This window comes from Lycorma delicatula, chromosome 11 (genome assembly GCF_047948215.1).
Source record: "Lycorma delicatula isolate Av1 chromosome 11, ASM4794821v1, whole genome shotgun sequence".
Classification (NCBI taxonomy): Eukaryota; Metazoa; Arthropoda; class Insecta; order Hemiptera; family Fulgoridae; genus Lycorma; species Lycorma delicatula.
The window spans coordinates 47,624,479-47,644,502 of record NC_134465.1 but is presented as its reverse complement, the minus strand read 5'-3'; the positions used below and the strand labels follow the sequence as shown (position 1 = coordinate 47,644,502).

Sequence of the window (20,024 nt, the reverse complement as noted above, 5' to 3'; positions counted from 1 at the left end):
TCCTATATCTAATCGTTTTTGATTTATGTGAGATATGAACATATGTATGTACGTACAGACATCACGCCGAAACTAGTCAAATGGATATTTCCGTTGAAATCTGAAAACCAACATTTTTCACAATTATAATACTTTCTTTACTTCGTACAAGGAAGTAAAAATATATAAAGTAATATTTTTGGGGAAGGGGTAAATATTAAATAAATTTTTTTAGTAGTTTGTGACCTCTATAAAAAATCTTTTGTAAGAATTTTTTGGTGAAATGTCCCAGGAAAGATTTAAAATTTTATTTCGGCCAAAACACCTCCTCTATTTCCAATTTTTACAAAAATTTAATAATTCTTTCCCCGTGAGCATCTAGGACCTATCAACCAAGTTTGAAGAAAATTGGTAAAGGAGTCCAGAGTTATAAGACCAAATACAGGTCAACATATGTCAAATATACATATATATCATATGTATATATCAAATATACATATGTATAAATGTCCATCTGACATAGACTTTTTGGACGTGGGGTAAGACCAGTATTTTTTTTTTTTTTTGCCAATCTGTATACTCTCCTATTGTAGCTATAGTAGCATTTATATTTCTCTAGCTGGGAAAGTAAAAATTTAAAAGTAAGCATAATTTTCAAAATGGTTTTTTTTTTATTGATATGAAAGAAAATCTATTACATTGCAGTTTTTTTTTTTAGGAATTTTACGTTTGTATACATTTATTGAGTGGGTAAAAGAAGTATTAAATAATAAATCAACACTCAGAACAGGAGCTGCTAATAAATTCAACGATATGGTATTCATAAGGTAAGCTATGTTTTAATTAAATTTTGTTAAATCTTAAAAACCATTTTTCATTTATTTTATTTTTTTTATTACTAGTTAATCTTATTTTATCCTACTCCATATTTTTTCTTTCGTTTATTTTTTTAATTCTTTCATTTTTTTTTTTGTTTATGCTTATTTGACCACCCCATAGGTTTACTTTAGTTTTTTGTCCATTTTCTTTGGACTTTGTTGACTAATTGTTTCTGCCAATATTTCTTCATATTGTTAGATCTTGTTCTTCTTTGCTCGTCCATAATTCTCATATTCCTTGACATTTTGCCCGTGTTAAAATATTTGGTGTTTAAAATTTCTATAATTTTCAGTTTATCCATTACATCTTTGATTTTCAGTCCAATCTTTTCTTGTACTTTTTTTATTTCTGTAATATATCTTCCACCAGATTTTATACCAAGCGCTCTAGTTACAAGTTGTTTTAATAACCTATTTTCTGGCATCCTCATAATGTAGAAGTAAGAAATTCAATGTTTTTTCAAGAAATTGATAATCAGTTCTGTATTTGTGTTTTGAAATTAATGAGTGTTTTAAAAACTTGTTAGGATCTTAGTTTCAAATATCCCACAATTAATTTCAATGCTAGAATTTGGTCTGGACAACTTCTGTCAGGTCTGAAACATCCTTGGTATTCACCTAGTTGTAGATCCAGCGTACGTACTTTTAATTTTGTTTAGGATTACATGTGACAAAATTTTTTATGTATAATCCAGCATGTAATTCCTCTGTAATTATTCAGATCTGTCTTGTAACCTTTCGTGAATAATCCTTGTTGTCCATTGTTGTTCTTGGATTTTCTCGTTAATCCAGACTTTATTTGGGATTAAATTTTACTTACAGATAATAAAACAAACAAAAATTGTATTTATTATTAATTTTTATTATTTTCAGTGAGATGAATCTTAAAACAAAAGAGACAGATGACTTTTATAATAAAATGTTATTTAAAGAAGCATTAAGAACTGGTTTCTTTGAAATGCAAGCGATCAGAGACAAATATAGAGAATTAACACAGGTTGATGGTGGTATGCATGCAGATCTAGTACTGAAATTTATTGATTTACAAGCACTACTGTTGTCACCTATTTGTCCTCATGTTTCTGAACATGTTTATTCATTACTCGGAAAGGTTAGTCATGTTTTAAAATAATCATTATTATTATTAAAAAAAATGTTTGTAATAATAATTTTTTGGTTATAGATTTGATGATAATTGTATCTTGTACAGATTAGTTGTTTCACAATACAAAATAATTTGATTGTTATGAAATAAAATTAAAAACAATTACTGAATTGTTTTTTATATATTTTATTCTGACTATGAATGATTTCTATTCTGAATGGATTGATATGTTACGCTATGCTATGGATAAAAGAGGAACTTTCCCAGCATTTGCCTGGGTAGATCAAGGGAACATGGTAAAACCTTGGTCAGGGCAGCATCACATAATACAAAAACAGAAGTGATCCTTATTGATAAAATATAGACACTACATGAAGATACTGACTGTATAAAATAACTACAAAATAATCTTATAAGTTAGGTTCTTTTGTACACAAATTTGTTTTTTATGTGGTTAAATTTTTTTAAATTAACATTGCTTTTTTTTATTTATAACTACTAACTTCACATTTTTACTTTGAAGTTGTCATTATTTGTCGATATGGGCAAACACTTAAACTAAGCAACAATTTTTTTGTTGAAAAAATTTAACAATTTTTTTGATACTTTGTATCATAAAAATTTTTGAGGCAGATTGTGGTTTGAAAACTGCACTGTAAAGTATTATAGACACTGATACCTTGGAACATTTACCAAAAAAAACCTTTTGAGATGTTTGTATTGTAAAAATAAAAAGAGATATGTTCTCCTTTTTATTTTCCTTCGAGGGATTTCATAGGAGCTTTTTGGGCTGGAAGCTTTGTCAGTAATGATGGAATGACTTCTCATTTAATTACAAGGGACGTTCAATAATTAACAAAACAAATTGATGTAGAGAAAAATGATTAATTCAACGGCAATGATGACACTGTATTACAACATAGTCTCCAGCAACATTTTGACACTTGTCCCACTATTCTGTGAGCTTTCTGATTTTCATAGCAGAGAAGTCTTTACCTTGCTGTATGAACCATTCATGCACTCCTTTTTTGATCACTTCATTGTTGAACTTCTTGCCACGTAAAATTTCTTTGAACAGGCCAAATAAATGAAAATCAGATGGGGCAAGGTCTGGGTAGTAAGGAGGATGTGGCAGAGCCTCACAAGGAAGTTGTTACCTTCCACTTCAAACCATCTTTGACCTCAGAACAAAAGCGAATCAAGGTCTCAGAACAGGCTTGAATCAACTGTCTTGGAACTCACATTTTGCGATAATTCAACTTGTCATGAATGATTGAATGCTTGGTTCCAACACTAATATTACACAAACTATTTAATTTGTGAAATTTTGACTCACCTGTCTTCACAAATAAGATTATTTATGCAATTTTGCAGCGCACTAGTCAAAACTTCAACTGGTCTTCCAGAGCGATGGAGATCAGTCGCACTTGTTCTGTCTTTAAACTGTTCCACTCACACATTACTGCAGTTTAAATACTTTTCACCAAATTGTTCCAACATTCTTGAGTAAATTTCTGCTAGTTTGTCACCTTCTGTTAACAAAAATCTTATCACTGAACAGTTGTTCTTTTGGCATACACATTTCAAGCAACGCTGACATTCTGAAATCAGCAAAAGAGCTTATGTTTAGATTAATTATGATCCAACAGCTGATCAAATTTGTTTCCAAGGTTGCCAACTTGACCCTCAAAAAGTTTCATTGTCATTGAATGAACAGTTTTTCTCTACATCAATTTGTGTAGTTAATTATTGAATGTACCTCATACTATTTTTTACCAAATTCTGAACAACAGGAAATTCTCCTAATTTGAATTTTTATCTTTCCGTGATATCTAGAAATACAAATTTGAATTTCTATGAAACATTAAAACATAACTTGTCATTATTTCTCTCTCTCTCTCTATGATAAAGCATTATAATAATATTCGGTACTTATCAGTTATACGAGACCCCTACTGAAATCCAATTTTTTGCATTCTACTTGTTCTAGTAAATTTGTATCATTTATCTATTAGTTTATTATTTATGTTAAGAATTTAGATAACTCGTATATAATTTTTATTTTTAACGTTAATCAGATGAGGTTAGCGAGCAAAGCAAGCATAAGTTATGCTTGATTAGATTATGTTGATTCTGTGTAATGATGAATCAGACACGTATATCAACCAAATATAACCTATGCTTGCTTTACTCGCTAACCTCGTCTAATTAACGTGAAATATACAAACTATATATATTTATGGTACATATTTATATATATAAATAAATAATATATATATATATATATTTTACTAGTAGCGGTACCATATAACCGATAAGTACCGAATATCAGGCATAATGAGAATCTGGATCCCTAAGTATGGCACTTATTACATAAGCTAAGTGCCATGTGTTCTTAAACAGATAGGCATAGGATGATTTATTAAAATCATACCATATATTATTGCTACCTTTATTTGGATGATGTCAAATTTGATTCTTTTTGTTTTTCATATACAGTAATGAGAGATTATAAAGTTTTTCGTTATAATTATTAAAGCACAAATTATTTTAAAGTTATTTTTCATTTCCTTCACGAATAAAAAATACATGGTTAGTATTTTTTATTGATAGTAAATATATTATTAGTTATCTTTTTGTTGCAGAAAGAGAGTATTGTAACAGCTAAATGGCCAGTTGGTGGTCCAGTAGATGAAGTACTAGTTAAGTCATCTGCATATTTAATGGAAGCCGCACATTCATTTCGTCTAAAATTGATAAATCATATGCAAATGGGTAAAAAGAAAGGAGGTAAACAACAATTAAATTCTCAACAAAATGAAAAACCTAGTCACGCTGTTATTTGGATTGCTAAAACATTTCCTCCATGGCAATCTACTGTTTTAACAACAATGAAAGAATTATACAGTGTAAGTAATTTTCATTTTGTTCTTTTTTTTGTCTTCAGTCATTTGACTGGTTTGATGCAGCTCTCCAAGATTCCCTATCTAGTGCTAGTCGTTTCATTTCAGTATACCCTCTACATCCTACATCCCTAACAATTTGTTTTACATATTCCAAACGTGGCCTGCCTACACAATTTTCCCCTTCTACCTGTCCTTCCAATATTAAAGCGACTATTCCAGGATGCCTTAGTATATGGCCTATAAATCTGTCTCTTCTTTTAACTATATTTTTCCAAATGCTTTTTTCTTCATCTATTTGTCGCAATACCTCTTCATTTGTTACTTTATCCAGTCATCTGATTTTTAACATTCTCCTATAGCACCACATTACAAAAGCTTCTAACCTTTTCTTCTCAGATACTCCGATTGCCCACGTTTCACTTCCATATAAAGCGACGCTCCAAACATATACTTTCAAAAATCTTTTCCTGACATTTAAATTAATTTTTGATGGAAACAACTTATATTTCTTACTGAAGGCTCGTTTAGCTTGTGCTATTCAGCATTTTATATCGCTCCTGCTTCGTCCATCTTTAGTAATTCTACTTCCCAAATAACAAAATTCTTCTACCTCCATAATCTTTTTTCCTCCTATTTTCACATTCAGTGGTCCATCTTTGTTATTTCTACTACATTTCATTACTTTCGTTTTGTTCTTGCTTATTTTCATGCGATAGTTCTTGCGTAGGACTTCATCTATGCCGTTCATTGTTTCTTCTAAATCCTTTTTACTCTCGGCTAGAATTACTATATCATCAGCAAATCGTAGCATCTTTATCTTTTCACCTTGTACTGTTACTCCGAATCTAAATTGTTCTTTAACATCATTAACTGCTAGTTCCATGTAAAGATTAAAAAGTAACGGAGACAGGGAACACCCTTGTCAGACTCCCTTTCTTATTACGGCTTCTTTCTTATGTTCTTCAATTGTTACTGTTGCTGTTTGGTTCCTGTACATGTTAGCAATTGTTCTTCTATCTCTGTATTTGAACCCTAATTTTTTTAAAATGCTGAACATTTTATTCCAGTCTACGTTATCGAATGCCTTTTCTAGGTCTAAAAAACGCCAAGTATGTTGGTTTGTTTTTCTTTAATCTTCCTTCTACTATTAATCTGAGGCCTAAAATTGCTTCCCTTGTCCCTATACTTTTCCTGAAACCAAATTGGTCTTCTCCTAACACTTCCTCCACTCTCCTCACAATTCTTCTGTGTAGTTCTAGTTAAGATTTTTGATGCATGACTAGTTAAACTAATTGTTCTGTATTCTTCACATTTGTCTGCCCCTGCTTTGTTCTTATTTATTTTGTTCTTTTTTTTTTTAATTTTCGTTCTGCACTTATGTATTAATCTATTGCTAATGAAGATGCTATTAGATATCTCCGATAATAATGATAAAGTTAGTTAAAGACTCCACACCTCCTTCTCATTATTTGTAGCAGATCAATTTCCAACTTCATTCACCATTAATAATAATTTTAAAAAATGTTAATTTTATAATTTTTTTCCAAACAGCATTTTTAGTTAACCTTTTGTATACTTATACTGTAAATGGAAAAGAATCCAAAATTATCTTGTACAGAAATCATTGTGCCGAATTTTATAAAATTAATTTATTCCAGTCTGGAGAAATAAAGTAAAAAACAGGCCAACTTTTACATCCATCTTTCTGGAATTTTCAATTCTAAAATTATGTTTTCTGGTTGAAGGTAATGAAACACCAAGATCCAGAGTCTCAATATGCAAAATTTGGCCTGATTAGCACAGGTTTCCTGTATATATTATACTGTACAGGTAAACAGTATAATTGTTTAGCTAAGAAAGTGAAAACAGTACTTACAAAACAGGATAAAAATAGTTTTTTGTTTCTGTGCTTAACTACTTGTTGTTAAGACTACCGAATTACTTTCCCAGGATGAAATATTAGTTAATATTTATGTTATATTAAAATAAATAATTGATTAAATTTATGATAATTACATTGAAAAATTCTTGCTTCATCTTAGTACAGTTTGGAAAACTGGAAAAAAATCAATGATTTACTAACAGCACAAAATTTTATTTTAAGTAAGTCAGTTTCTTATCACTGATGAATTAAATGTAAAGAAACAAGCATGCTGACACCATTCTTAAATTATATTAAGAAAAACTACTTTATATAAGTAATTCTTTTTTATACGAATTATGTGCTTTGGATTTTTTTTTTAATTCTAACCATGGTTTTCTTTTTCTTTTACAGGCAAATGGTGGACAGTTTCCTGATAATAAAGTTATTTCTGTAGCATTGTCTAATAAACCAGAATTAAAAAAATATATGAAAAAAATTATGCCGTTTGTACAAGCGACAAAAGATAAAGTAACAAAAACCGGATTAAATGCTTTAAATTTAACATTAGATTTTGATGAAATGGATGTCTTAAAATTGAATAAAACATACCTTGAAAATACTCTTGATGTAAGTTTTAAAACTTTTTTTTTAAAATTTGATTTACTTTTATTTTATTTTTTGAAGTACAGAAAAGTGTACAGACCAGACTCACCAGTCTCTTAAAATAGGGTTTCTATTAACATATGAAACCCTATGTTTTAATTATTCAAAAGTATTCTCTACAGAAAAGAAGCTTGTTGTTTGAAACTTTCATATTAATATCACAGTTGATGTTTTTTTTTTTTTTTATCCAGTCATAAACTCGCATATTTATACCAATTTCAGGTGCTGTTCAAATTATGAAAAATAAATAAATTTTGTATTAGTATTTAGTTTAAAATTAATATGCTTTCATAAAGCAGCATTTCTTAGAGGTAATATGATATCAGGTTTAAACAGAAAAGACATGAACACTTGCAAAGGGAGTATGTTAATTATTAGCCTATTACAATATACTATAAAACATGTTAATTAAAAAATTAATGTAAATCTATTTATTAAAGAAAACATAGGAAGTAGCAGTGAGATGTTAGTAGATGAGATTATAGTAAAAAGAGGTAATTTTGTAAATTAAAAATAAAAGGGCATTTTGCTCTGGAATACAATTTGCTGCCACCTGTCTTGAATGTAATTACATTCAAGACAGGTGGCAGCAAAGTTAGCTATATCAATAGAGAAGGTACAGTTAAGGCCGCACAAATAATGAGGGAACTTCTAATTCTGAATGAAGATTTTAAACAAGTCGAGAAAGATTATGTCATTTCATGAATAGACATAACTGTTCATAAGAAAATGTACATATATTTCCAACATTTTCTAGATTACCTATGAAAAAAAAATTGTTGGCTGGTATATCTTCTCTTTTGAAAAAAATGTAACAAAAACAAAATTACAATTACTTTCAATTAAATTAGTTTATAAAACAAGCTTGGTTTTATTGAGTATTTTTTTTCTATTTTCTTTATTAATGTGTTGAATATGCTATCCAGTTTTTACTCATATTTTTAATGCTGAAGTGTAAAAATTAACATATGGAACAGCAGTAGATGAACAAGTTTGGTGTTATACGAGGGCTGTTCAAAAAATAACCAAACATTTTTAATTACATGCCAATGGAGATATTTAACAATGTGCGATTGGCAACATAGCATGTGTTCTGCATAGCCTCTTTTGTAACCACATGTTCTTCGGTTGTTGATATCTCGTTCAGTTTTCGTGTTATTTTTATTTGAGTGAAACGTGTTTTAAGTGTTAGTATTGATTTTTGTAATGTGTAATTTTCAGTAGTAATGATACAACATAAAATGTTGTGTAAAACTGAGGAAAACTTTCAAAGAAATGTTTCAACTTTTGAAACAAGCGTACGAAAATGATGCTCTGGGTTGTACGCAGTGTTACAAATGGTTTTCAAGATTTAAAAATGGTCGTCAGTCGATTGAAGGTGGCTCTCAACCAGGAAGGCCTTCGACTTCAATTGATGACACCCACGTTCAGAAAGTCAATGATCTGGTGTGTTAAATCACCAATTGACTGTCGGAGAATTTGCAGAAGAGGGTAGCATTTCAACTGAATCATGCCGTGACTGAAAAATTGAACATGCATCAAGTAGCAGCAAAGTTTGTTCCTCGTTTGACGACTGAACAGCAGAAATAACATCGAGTGGAGTTTGTTGGCAACTTCTTGAACAAGCCAATGATGATGAAACATTCATGCAAAGGAGACAAAAGCTGGGTTTATGGTTACGACATCGAAATGAAAGCTTAATCATCACAGTGGATCAGCAAAGGATCTACATGCTCCAAGAAAGCACATTAGTCTCGATCCAATGTCAAAGTGATTTTAATGTATTCTTAAGTGATTTTTTTTTTAATTCTTGACTCAGGTTAAACAGTGAACTGTACCTACTACCAAGCCGTTTTACAATGGTTACGTGAAAAAAATTTGCAAAAAGAGACCAGAGTTGTGGTTCCTTCACCATGATAATGTGCCTGCACACTCGACTTTGTGAATTCATTCGTTTTGTGCCAAAAATCAGATTACTGTCCTCCCTCAGTCACCCTACTCACCAGACCTGGCTCCCTGTAATTTTTCTTGCTTCTGAAATTAAAATTGGTGATGAAAGGATGCCGTTTTGAGACTATTGATAATATGAAAGCAAATTCATCACATACCTTAAAGGCCATTTCAAATGAAGCTATCCAGGACTGCTTCATGAACTGGAAACACTGCTGGGAAAAGTGTGTGGGGAATAGGGAAGGGTACTTTAAAGAATCAATAATATGTAAAATTAATAATGAAAATTAAAAAAATAAAGTCTGTTATTTTCTGAACAGACCTCATATAAACTGTTTTATCCTTGAATGCACTATTTGTTGAATCTACTGATATGTCTGATATATAAAGAAGTAAAGTTTAAGTAAACTAGGGTTTGATTGGCACTTTCTATTTGCCACATTAAAAATGATTTTCTTCTCCTAATTGAATTGCCTTACCAATAATTTTTCCTCAGGCATTTGGCAAACCATTATAGTTTTTGAATTACTTAACTATTTGTATGGTCTTTAATAACTGTAAGTCTCTCTTGAAGTAGCTAACCTTTGCCAGCATCTCACTAGAGTGAAACAGGATAGCTGCTCTTTTACTTATGGAAACTTTTGTATTTCAAAAAGAAATTTTCATTCATTTCTTATACACAATTATTCTGTAATGCCATTTTTACAGACTGTTCATGGTTACAGATTTTCTGAGTTTTTTGAATAATTTTTAATTTTTTCTGGCAGTAGAAGTATACAAATATTCTACAGAATTAATTTCTACTAAATCGCTAAACATATAAGCTGAATACGCATTCAATCTTTACTCTAACAAAATGAAATTTGTACTTTATTTTGTTGCGACTACAATTACAGGAAATAAAAAGGATAAATCATCGTGACATTATTTACATTTTCTCATAGGATGGCAGAGTGAACAAGCAAAATTATGGTTAAAACAGATGTGACTCAATTTTATGGCTGATTACAAAAATCAGAATCAGCCATTTTGATGGCCTATGCATTAAGACAACTTTTTTTAAAATAATTGATATAGGTCTCTGCTAAGAAATTCTTGTGTATCACATTCATCAGTAAATTTTATATCCATTTTTAAGGAAAAAATAGTGTCATATGTGAGCATATGCAGAATGTCTTTTTTTATTTATGACCATAGTGATTTGATGTTATACATTGTATTTAAAAATTAGAATTTAGAAGATTAATTTTATTAAATAAATACTTCAAAAATGTTAACACTAAGCATGAATATATTTGATTTTATATATGCTTAACAAAGAAGTTAATTTTTTCGGTACCTAATTGTATATATCTTGTTTTATAGTTAGAAGAACTTGAATTGAAGTATTCTACAAGTCCTGAAGCACCAGAATACGTAAAAGAAGATTGTGTTCCTGGTGTTCCGTACATTATATTTAGCCCACCGCCACCAGGAGTTCCTATTAATTTAGTTAATCCACAAGCACACAGTGGATTATTCACACATACAGTTCCAGTACGACAAGGTGATACAACTGCTACTCTGATTAAACGTCTTGGAACTGAAAATCGTCATATTAAGGGTAATTAATATTGATGATTGTTAATCTTTAAATTTGTAGTTTAGTTTCCCACATACTAACATTTAAACTTTAAATATAATTTCTAAACAGTAATAACTGGCCTTAATTTTGTTTCATTTCTAATAACTGCCTGATAATAATGGGTTTGTAGTTAATAGAATTATGCGTTTTATTAATTATAAATTTAATAGAAATAACAAAAACTCGATGAATTAGTATGTGCATTAGGCGTGTTTTCATGTAAAAATTTAAGTCTACACTTTTTTCAATTACCATTTATTTAATTGTGGTGAATTTTATATTTCTAAACATGCTGAAATATGATATTATTTTCTTATACGTATCTCCCAAATTATGAACATTATTTGTATAAGGTGTTGGAAGTATTGATTTGAGTTATGTAGAAAGTAGTAAAAAAATAAGTATGTGGTTTATAAAAAAAAAAACTAGTTGACCATATCAAATTGGATAATAGAAATAATAAAAAGTGAAAGGATGGGCTGGGAGGATATAAGATTACTTAATTAAAAAATGAATCAAAATACAGCTATAAAATAATATTGTTTGGTTTGATGTAGCAATAAACATCGTGCATAGATGCTTACTATTCTTAGCCTTTATATATTTTGTATTTATTTGATCAGCCTAATTACAGAACATAAATAAAGTAGGATGACACTTACCTATTTTATCATATATGCAAAAATGTTTTTACATGTTTTGTGATTTTTATAACCTTTGATAGATTTAGGGCTTTAAAAAAAAGAGGAATTTACCGAATAGCGACCAAGTAGGAAAGATATAAGATTGAAGAAATACCAAATAGTAAATAAAATGCTATCTCAGAAGAAAGATCCAGGAGCAAAGAAATATAAATTGAGGTTAGGAGAAATGAGAAAGTAAGAAAGTACATTTTAATAGAGTTTGATGGGTCTAGAAGTAAGGATCATGTGTAGGAATTGGGTATGCATTCATTTAATTCGTGAAAGGAAAGGTTAACCCCTTTAGAATGGTGGTTTGTTACTTTCCCTTTGGGAGTTCTGCATTTATGTGAGGTGAAACAATAAAGTAATGAGACTGACACTATAAAAAGTTTTACTTATGTTTTTTGTCAGCTGTAGTGTAATCTTCTTCAAAGTAGTTTCCTTCTGCTTGTACATGCTTACTCCAATGCTTGTGCCACTGCTGGTAACATTTCTGGAATGTTGTGTAAGACCCTTGTCATATCATTTTAGACATCTTCTGTTGTTTGTAAATGGTGTCCCTTGACCACCAATTTGTCTAATGGGAATAAAAACAGGCACTCAGGGCGAGATCTGGTGAATAAGGTGGCTGTGGTAATACTGAAATGTATTTTGATGTTAAAAACTGCATACACGCAATGCAGTATGAGATTGCACATTATTGTGATTAAGAATTCAATTCATACCAGTGTTTGAATGGACACAGAGAACTTGTTTTTGAAGTCTTTGTAGAAATATTAACTGTTTGTCCAGGAGGCACCCACCCTTTATGAACAATGCATTTCACTTTTGACTTCGACATGCGAGCTTTTTTTGGTCTGGTTGATCTCTTTAAACACCATTGTGAACTTTGATGTTTTGTCTGGATCATACTGGAAGAACCAACCCTCATCACCAGTTGTAACACGGTTCAGTAACTCTGGGTTGATTTGTATTTGTTCCAACAGATCAGCTGCCAAATTTTTCCATGCATCTTGTTGTTGCTGTGTGAGACTTTTCAGGACCATTTTCACAAAACATTTTCATATATGCAGATCATCTGTTACTATTTGGCAAACAGTTTCCTGATTTATGTTCATTTCTTCGGCAATCATTTTCACAGATAATCTTTGATCGGATTGTACAATTTTGCACACCCTAATCTTATTGACGTCTGTCTGTGAGGTTGATGGACGTCTACTACGGTCTTCGTCTTCAACATTTTTTCCACCTTCACAAAACATTTTGTACCAACGAAGAACTTGAGCTCTTGACATAACCTCATTTCCAAAAGCCTTCTGAAGCTTACCGTAGGTTGTCGTCACATTCTCACAGAGTTCAACACAAAAAGAAATGGCATACCATTGTGCAATATTTTTCAATTCCATTTCTATGACAAAAGACCAAAAGATGTGTTCACTTATTACACCACTACTCGAGACAGGTTGTGTGGATGTGCCACTTGGACTACTAGTGGCAAGATGATCAAGATCAAAAATGGAGTGTCTATGAAGGCTGCAGGGTTATCACATTTTGCTCAAAAAAAAAAAAAAATCAGTCCAACTACTTTATTATTGCACCTTGTATAATAGATTTATTAATATTTTATTTAGATCAATACATAGTTGTTCATTTTATAGATCACTTTAAGAATGGGTGGTAGGTATGCTGTGCTCATGTGTTTAAAAATAGGAATTACATGAAATATCAAGGAAAACCTTTATCAGTTCAGTGTCATAAGATACAAAACAAAAAAGAATTGGTTAAAATTTTAGTACAAAAAAATATGTGAAGATGCTTAACGGTCATTTAAAAAATATAATTTATATGTTAATGAAGTTTATTGTAAACATTATATAAACCTGTGTTAAATTCAGTTTAAAAAAAAAAATAATTAATATTATGTAAATATTTATTCACTAATACAGATTATTTTAAGAGATCTATTTAAAATTTATTTAAATAAAAAGCAATATTGTTAAACCAAATCAACGTTTATTAATATAAAGGTCATCAGACCTATCAACCAATTTTTACACAAAAATTGAAAAATTAGAGGAAAGATTATAAGGCATGCCCAGTTAAAAAATGCATGTTGTTCAACTACCTAAACTAATTGTAATGTTTAATCCCCATTGGAATTCTGTCGCTGTGAATTGTGGTCGCCTCATGCAGCTTTTAAAACCATATTTAATTATTGATTCATTTGTATTTTACGGTTATAGCTGAAATTACAGGAAAACAATTGACAGCTTTTTAATGGGTCTGTAATCTATTAAAAATGGTAATGGAAGCTTAATATATATAATCAAGTATAATTGAATTTATAAACTGCATGTTTCATCATTTTAATCTTATTGTCTGTTATAACACAATGAAACATATTAATTATTTCACTTTATTTTAATATAGTGGGTGTTGAATTTTTACTAATCGTAAAGTATTTAATTTATTTATGTATTTTAATTATTAATTACAATTTTAGTTGGGATTACAAATAAAGTTCTTTTGGTTTTCTTTATGTCCTTGTTTTATTTTATATCCTTTGTTCTTACTGTACTTTCTCCTTTCTTTCTTTCTTTTTACTTTTGGTATTTTAATTTGAATTATATTTTCATATTTCCTTTATGTAGGGTTTGTCAGATCAGTTACAGATTTAATTATATATATATATATATATATATATATATATATATATATATATGAGAAAGAGAGAGAGAGAGAGAGAGAGAGAGAGAGAGTGTGTGTGTGTGTGTGTTTTATTTATTTATTTATTTTCTAATAAGAAAGCAGGCACTGCAATCATGGAGATCAGCAGAGTGATAGCATTAATAATAATTTTATTTATTTTATCTTGATCATTTTATTAGTACATGCTGTAGGTAAATACGTCCCAGGACTGGGAATGTTGCACGGGTATATTGTTCATTTATTACTCATGTAAATTTGCATTAGACTTGTCTTTGCACAACAGTTTAGAAGATGACTTACAACAATGATTTTTGCTAATTTATTTTTCATCTCATTGTGAAATATAAAGGAAAGGAAGAAGAACATTTGTTCTAGCATTTTAAAATGAACCAAATAGAAAATCAATTACTTTATAAAGTATGTTATGAATTTTTTATTTCAATGACTGAGAAACTAAGTGGCAATTGATGAATTATAAGATTCCAGAAATCACTGAGGATAAAAAAAGTGAATGAGTATGATAGTCGCACTTTAATGTCTGTTTTTTATTTATTTGTTTTTGTTAATGGCATAATTCTGATAGTAAGTACTTCAGAATCAATGACATAGTCATGATAGAAAGCTTTGCGAAAGAATGAGCAGAAACTAATCCAATTTTTTAAAAATTAGAGCTGAGTTCTCCCCCCCCCCAAAAAAAATTGCCTGCTTATCATGCAGCTTTTGCCTAGAAAACATATCATAATTTTGGAACATTTGTTCATTAGATCTAACGTCCTGCGACTTCTACTCATTACTAAAAATCAAGATATTTGATTTTTTTTTAAACAAATTGATGTGTGTTTTGAAGAATGGAAAGAATACACAGAATAGTATAGTAATAATGGTGGGTATATTAAAGGAGAAAGATTTTTTAAAAATCAGATTTTCTCTTTAGTATTTATTGCCCCATTGCCGGGTTTTTATAGCTAGAATTCGTAAATCTTGATTTATAATTTAAATTTCTGAAGAAAATAAAATTGGTATTATATAGATAATGGGACTCAATGGATATTTAAATCATTTCAGACTTATTTAAAAAAAAAAAATAAACGAGAATCTTTTTCCTAATGTTTAAATTATTGTAAAAATGTACAAACCCAAATGCTAACTAATAATTATTTATATTCTGAAAATGTGTACTAATATTGTAGCAGTGGGTTGAGCTTATACTTAAGGAATACTTTTTTCTGAACAACTGTTGCAATAATTTTAACAGAGATTATACATTGTTTGTCTTTAATTCCCCAAAATTATTTTTAAGTGATGTTTGATTTATTTGCCAACATTTATGGTACTTAACTTAAATTTAATAAAATCAATATTATTTTATTATTTTGAAAATTAACTAGTGTTTCTGATGTGGTAAACAAAAAACCTTATCCTAGAAGTTTTATGTAATTTCAGAAACCTTTTTGTTCCATTCATATTAACTTTTTTCTTTATTTTATATAATATCTCTGTTCAGTTGGCTACTACAGTCACTGTAGTTTTATTTTATAACATATCTTCTGTTAGGGAATATAATTCAATGTACATGTTAACATCCATGCATTTGTCTGGATTTTAGTGTTTTTCCGGTTTTTCTTTGTTGCTGGGTGCCTTTAAAATCCTTCTGCACTTGCAGTGTATATTTATTACTTTTTTTAATATGTTTATTTGCCCTATTTTATATTGTTATTTTGATTAATGTTAATTTTATGTTCTATTTTGGGTCTCTTTTTTACATGATGGTTTTTCTTTTTGTTGAATACTTTATGAAAACAAATGTTCATGTCTTATCTCTTTTTCTCTTTCTTTTTTACAGTTTCTCTTGAAAATGTCAATTATGTTTTCCATTGTTTATTGTCAATTATCGTTACAGCTTTTTATTATTTGTATCTGGATAATAATAATCTATTTGGGTATTTGCCCTTTAAAAAATTTGTATATTACTTGAATATACTGAGATGTGAAAAAATACTTTTTTTAAAAATTTTTTTCTTATCGCATAAAAATTCAACTGTACCTGAATAAACTTTGTAATCTAATTATTGAATTGAAAAGTATTAATCCTTGTTTAAATTTGAGTTATATTTATTGTAACTGGAACATATTTTGATCTTTAAAGATAAAAATAAGGTAGAAGATTTGTTGATATGTCATATTAAATAATTCAGTTATTTGTATTTATTATACAGTTATATAAACATTATTTAAGTGCTTGTATTTTTTTCATTAAATTATTTTGTGTTATCTATTAAAATAAGATTATTTTTTTCTCTTTTAATTCATACAGTTGTGTCAATTTTTTAAAATATTTATTTTGTTGTCAAGCCATTATTTTAACACATCTAATTAAAAACTTAAATTTACTATATTTATAAATTTAGGCTAGTAAATTATAGAGGCTGTAAAATTTTTGCTTCATGAAAAAGTGAGCTGCATTTAGGTTTTTTTTTTACGTATAACCTTTGAGCTTATATATAAAATGTTTAAAAACATTTAACAAAATATTTAAAGGCTGTTTTAGCATATGAGTGAAGTAACAAGCAAATACTACTGTAAATTCCTTTGAAGTAATATCAAAATATTAATTTTTATAAAAAATAATGCATAATTAAAAATTTTAATTTATGGTTAATTATGAAATAATTAAGGTTTGAAGATGATTTGATATTTTAAAAAGATGAAACATGATTTTCTGTTGATGATTTCAAAAACAATTATTAAAGTATATTATGGTGAATTATTAAAAAATGAAAATCCACCTTATGAGCACATTAAGGTTGACTCAAGATCTTTCGGTTTACTTCAAAACCATCATCAGAAGTTAAAATATTATAATTAAAAAATTTAAATAATGTCAAAGGTTAAAATACTTATATAATCATAACTGTTTGCATTCTAACAGTATACTCTACATTATGGTGGTATACAATATAAAAATAATTTTATAATATAAAATAATATATAATATAAAAATAATTGTAACAAAAAGGGAATAAAATCATAAATAGCTACGGTTAAGGGATTATTTAAATTACTATTATTGTGTAATAAGATGTAATTAGTCGGAGAACTACCTTTCTTGAAGTTTTATCTCTGCAGTGTATTTCTCTATAGATATGAAGTATGAGTTTGAAGCAAATTCAGTGTCTAGACAGAGTGAAAGCAATTAAAATAAACTAATTGGGAAAATGAATAAGAATAGAACCTTTATCAGAATAAGAAAGCTAACTGGATGTCTTAAGCGAAGAAGAATTGTTTAAAAACTGGTAAAAAAAAGCTTAAAGGAGCATAAAAATATAGACAATCTAAAATGAAATTGACATTAATAAGAATTCAAAACTTTTACTGGAAATAAAAAAGAATAGAGCTTTACAAGGAATCTATGTCAGGAGAGAAAACCATACTATTATGATGATGTATTAATCAATATATTTGCCATATTTAAAAAGTTAAAGCAAGTCACTACTTCTGTGTTCTTTGTAAAATGGAATTGTTTTGTTGTGTACAACATCAAAAATGTGTTACAGTTTTCTCATATTTACAAAACATAATTCTTTTCTTGGATAAACAACTGAAGGTTAACAAATATATTTGAAAAAAAAAGTACCATGATTCTCTTAATTATTTTGGTTAACATTTCTAATGAACATTAGTAGATAATTGATTGATATTTCTTATATGGCATCTTTTCTCAGTTATATGTCATTTAATGTAATGTTGGCAGTTCTGTGATAAGTTTTTATTATAGGGCAACAAGTTTATTAAATTAATTCTTATGACTGAACTTACGATAATCAATATTAAGAAATTAAAAATTATTTGTCATAATTTTCATCAATCGATAACTCAATTCATTAGTAATATAAGATGATTAATTATAATTAAGATTTATTAAAATGTGTTTTAAAAGTACTGCCTGTTGGAAAGTTTGATCTAATGTGGGAAACCAAAAGAGATTGAAATACATTTTCAGGATGTATTAAAAAACTAACAATATGGATTTGTAAAAGCGAAAACATGTTCAGACTGTATAGTTTTAAATTACTGCTCAAAAAGGAGTGTAATGTATTTCGGATGTATGCATGTATGTTTGTTCCATTGTAACAGCTTAACAGCTGAACCAATTTAGATGTAGACCCCACGTTGAAATCTTTACTTTACCAGGAGTGTCATAGGCCATATAAATATGTATGTATTTATGTGTATAAATATATATATATATATGTCTAGTAGTGGAGATTTGTGGTTGAAGCATAAACTTTAATTAATAACTGTGAGCCTCTATCACTGTGTGAGCTGAGTTTGAATTGAATGATTCAAATCACTCAAGTGAATAATACTACAAAAATAAAGGCATTAAGTTTACATTAAATAAATTAAATAAATTTCTGTTTAATAATGTGTTTCCCATGGGGGACTGTGTATGAGGCTAAAATGGTGATGTGATGTGAGCACCTTGTGCAAGGCTAGACCAATCATCATCATCAACTGGTAACAAATGAGGTGCCCATGGGGCACTGTTTTGGGAGGTACAGTTGAGTGCTGTTATAATAATTGCAAACAGTCGTCCGATTTTCAAAATTCAAATGGGGTATTTGCTAGCATAATACAAAATCACGATGGAACCAAACCAAAAAAGAGCAATGTTTGTCAGCATTGTTTTTTTTTGACAGTCATGTTTTTTTAATATATATCTTGTTAAAATTGGGTAATGCATTATGAAATGAAACATTGTTTAAAAAAAGATTGTTCTTTTTTTTCTGTATCGAATTTATTTTGCCTATAGAAACGTGGTGAATTCAATAAACAAAATTATGACAATGATTTTTTAACTTAGAAAGATTTAATTTAAAAATATTCAAGAATTTAAGCAAAATTTATTTGCAGTAATGAACTGATTGGATTACTCTTGGCGAGTGAAATATTTGCTATTAGTTGCATCTCTTTTATAAAATTAGATAACGTGAGATAAGATTATATCAAAGTGTTTTCTTTTGTTACATTATTTGCTTAATTTATTAAAAAATGAATTATTCACATTATCTGATTAATACTTGAGTAAATAAAATTATTTGATATAATTTATTAGTTCTGTATTTAAAAAAAATCTAAACATCATGTGATATTTTGGTGGATAAATATGTCATTGTTTTAATCTTTATAATCTAACCTTGCTCATTGTTATACAATTTTTTTATTATTGCATTTTATTAATTAAAAATGTTAATATTTTTAACAATTTTTTAAATTACAGTTGTTTATTGATTTCCCTAAAATATAATCAGTGATTTTTTTTTCTGTTGTTTGACTAATTTTTGATCCATATCTTAATTAATTTCTACTCAGTCAATCTTTTTACCTCTATATACCTATTACAACACCTTATATCCTTAAGTATGTTTTACTACTTTAATATTTGTCTTCACTGTTTTTACCCTATATACTTCCTTCTAGAAGCAGATTCACTAACCCTAGTTATGATTAATGTTTAGCCCTTAAAATTTATCCTTCTTTTAATGAGATTCTGTCACAATTTATTCTCCAATTAATTTTAATCCTAAAAGGCTCTCTGTTCCTTTTTTTTGGTTTTCATACTACTATCTGTTTTTCTGCTATAAAAATGCTATATTTAAGAA

The 20,024-nt window shown here is 28.7% G+C and overlaps 1 protein-coding gene across 1 annotated transcript in view; it reads left to right on the top strand.

Moving 5' to 3' along the window:
* LeuRS (Leucyl-tRNA synthetase) overlaps positions 1 to 20,024 on the top strand; it is a 69,277-nt gene that overhangs the window by 46,084 nt on the left and 3,169 nt on the right. Inside the window, exons 14-18 of the mRNA XM_075379258.1 lie at positions 698 to 806; positions 1,731 to 1,968; positions 4,608 to 4,871; positions 7,144 to 7,359; positions 10,711 to 10,948. Of these exons, the coding sequence (XP_075235373.1) occupies positions 698 to 806; positions 1,731 to 1,968; positions 4,608 to 4,871; positions 7,144 to 7,359; positions 10,711 to 10,948 (1,065 nt within the window). The remainder of the gene's footprint in view (positions 1 to 697; positions 807 to 1,730; positions 1,969 to 4,607; positions 4,872 to 7,143; positions 7,360 to 10,710; positions 10,949 to 20,024) is intronic.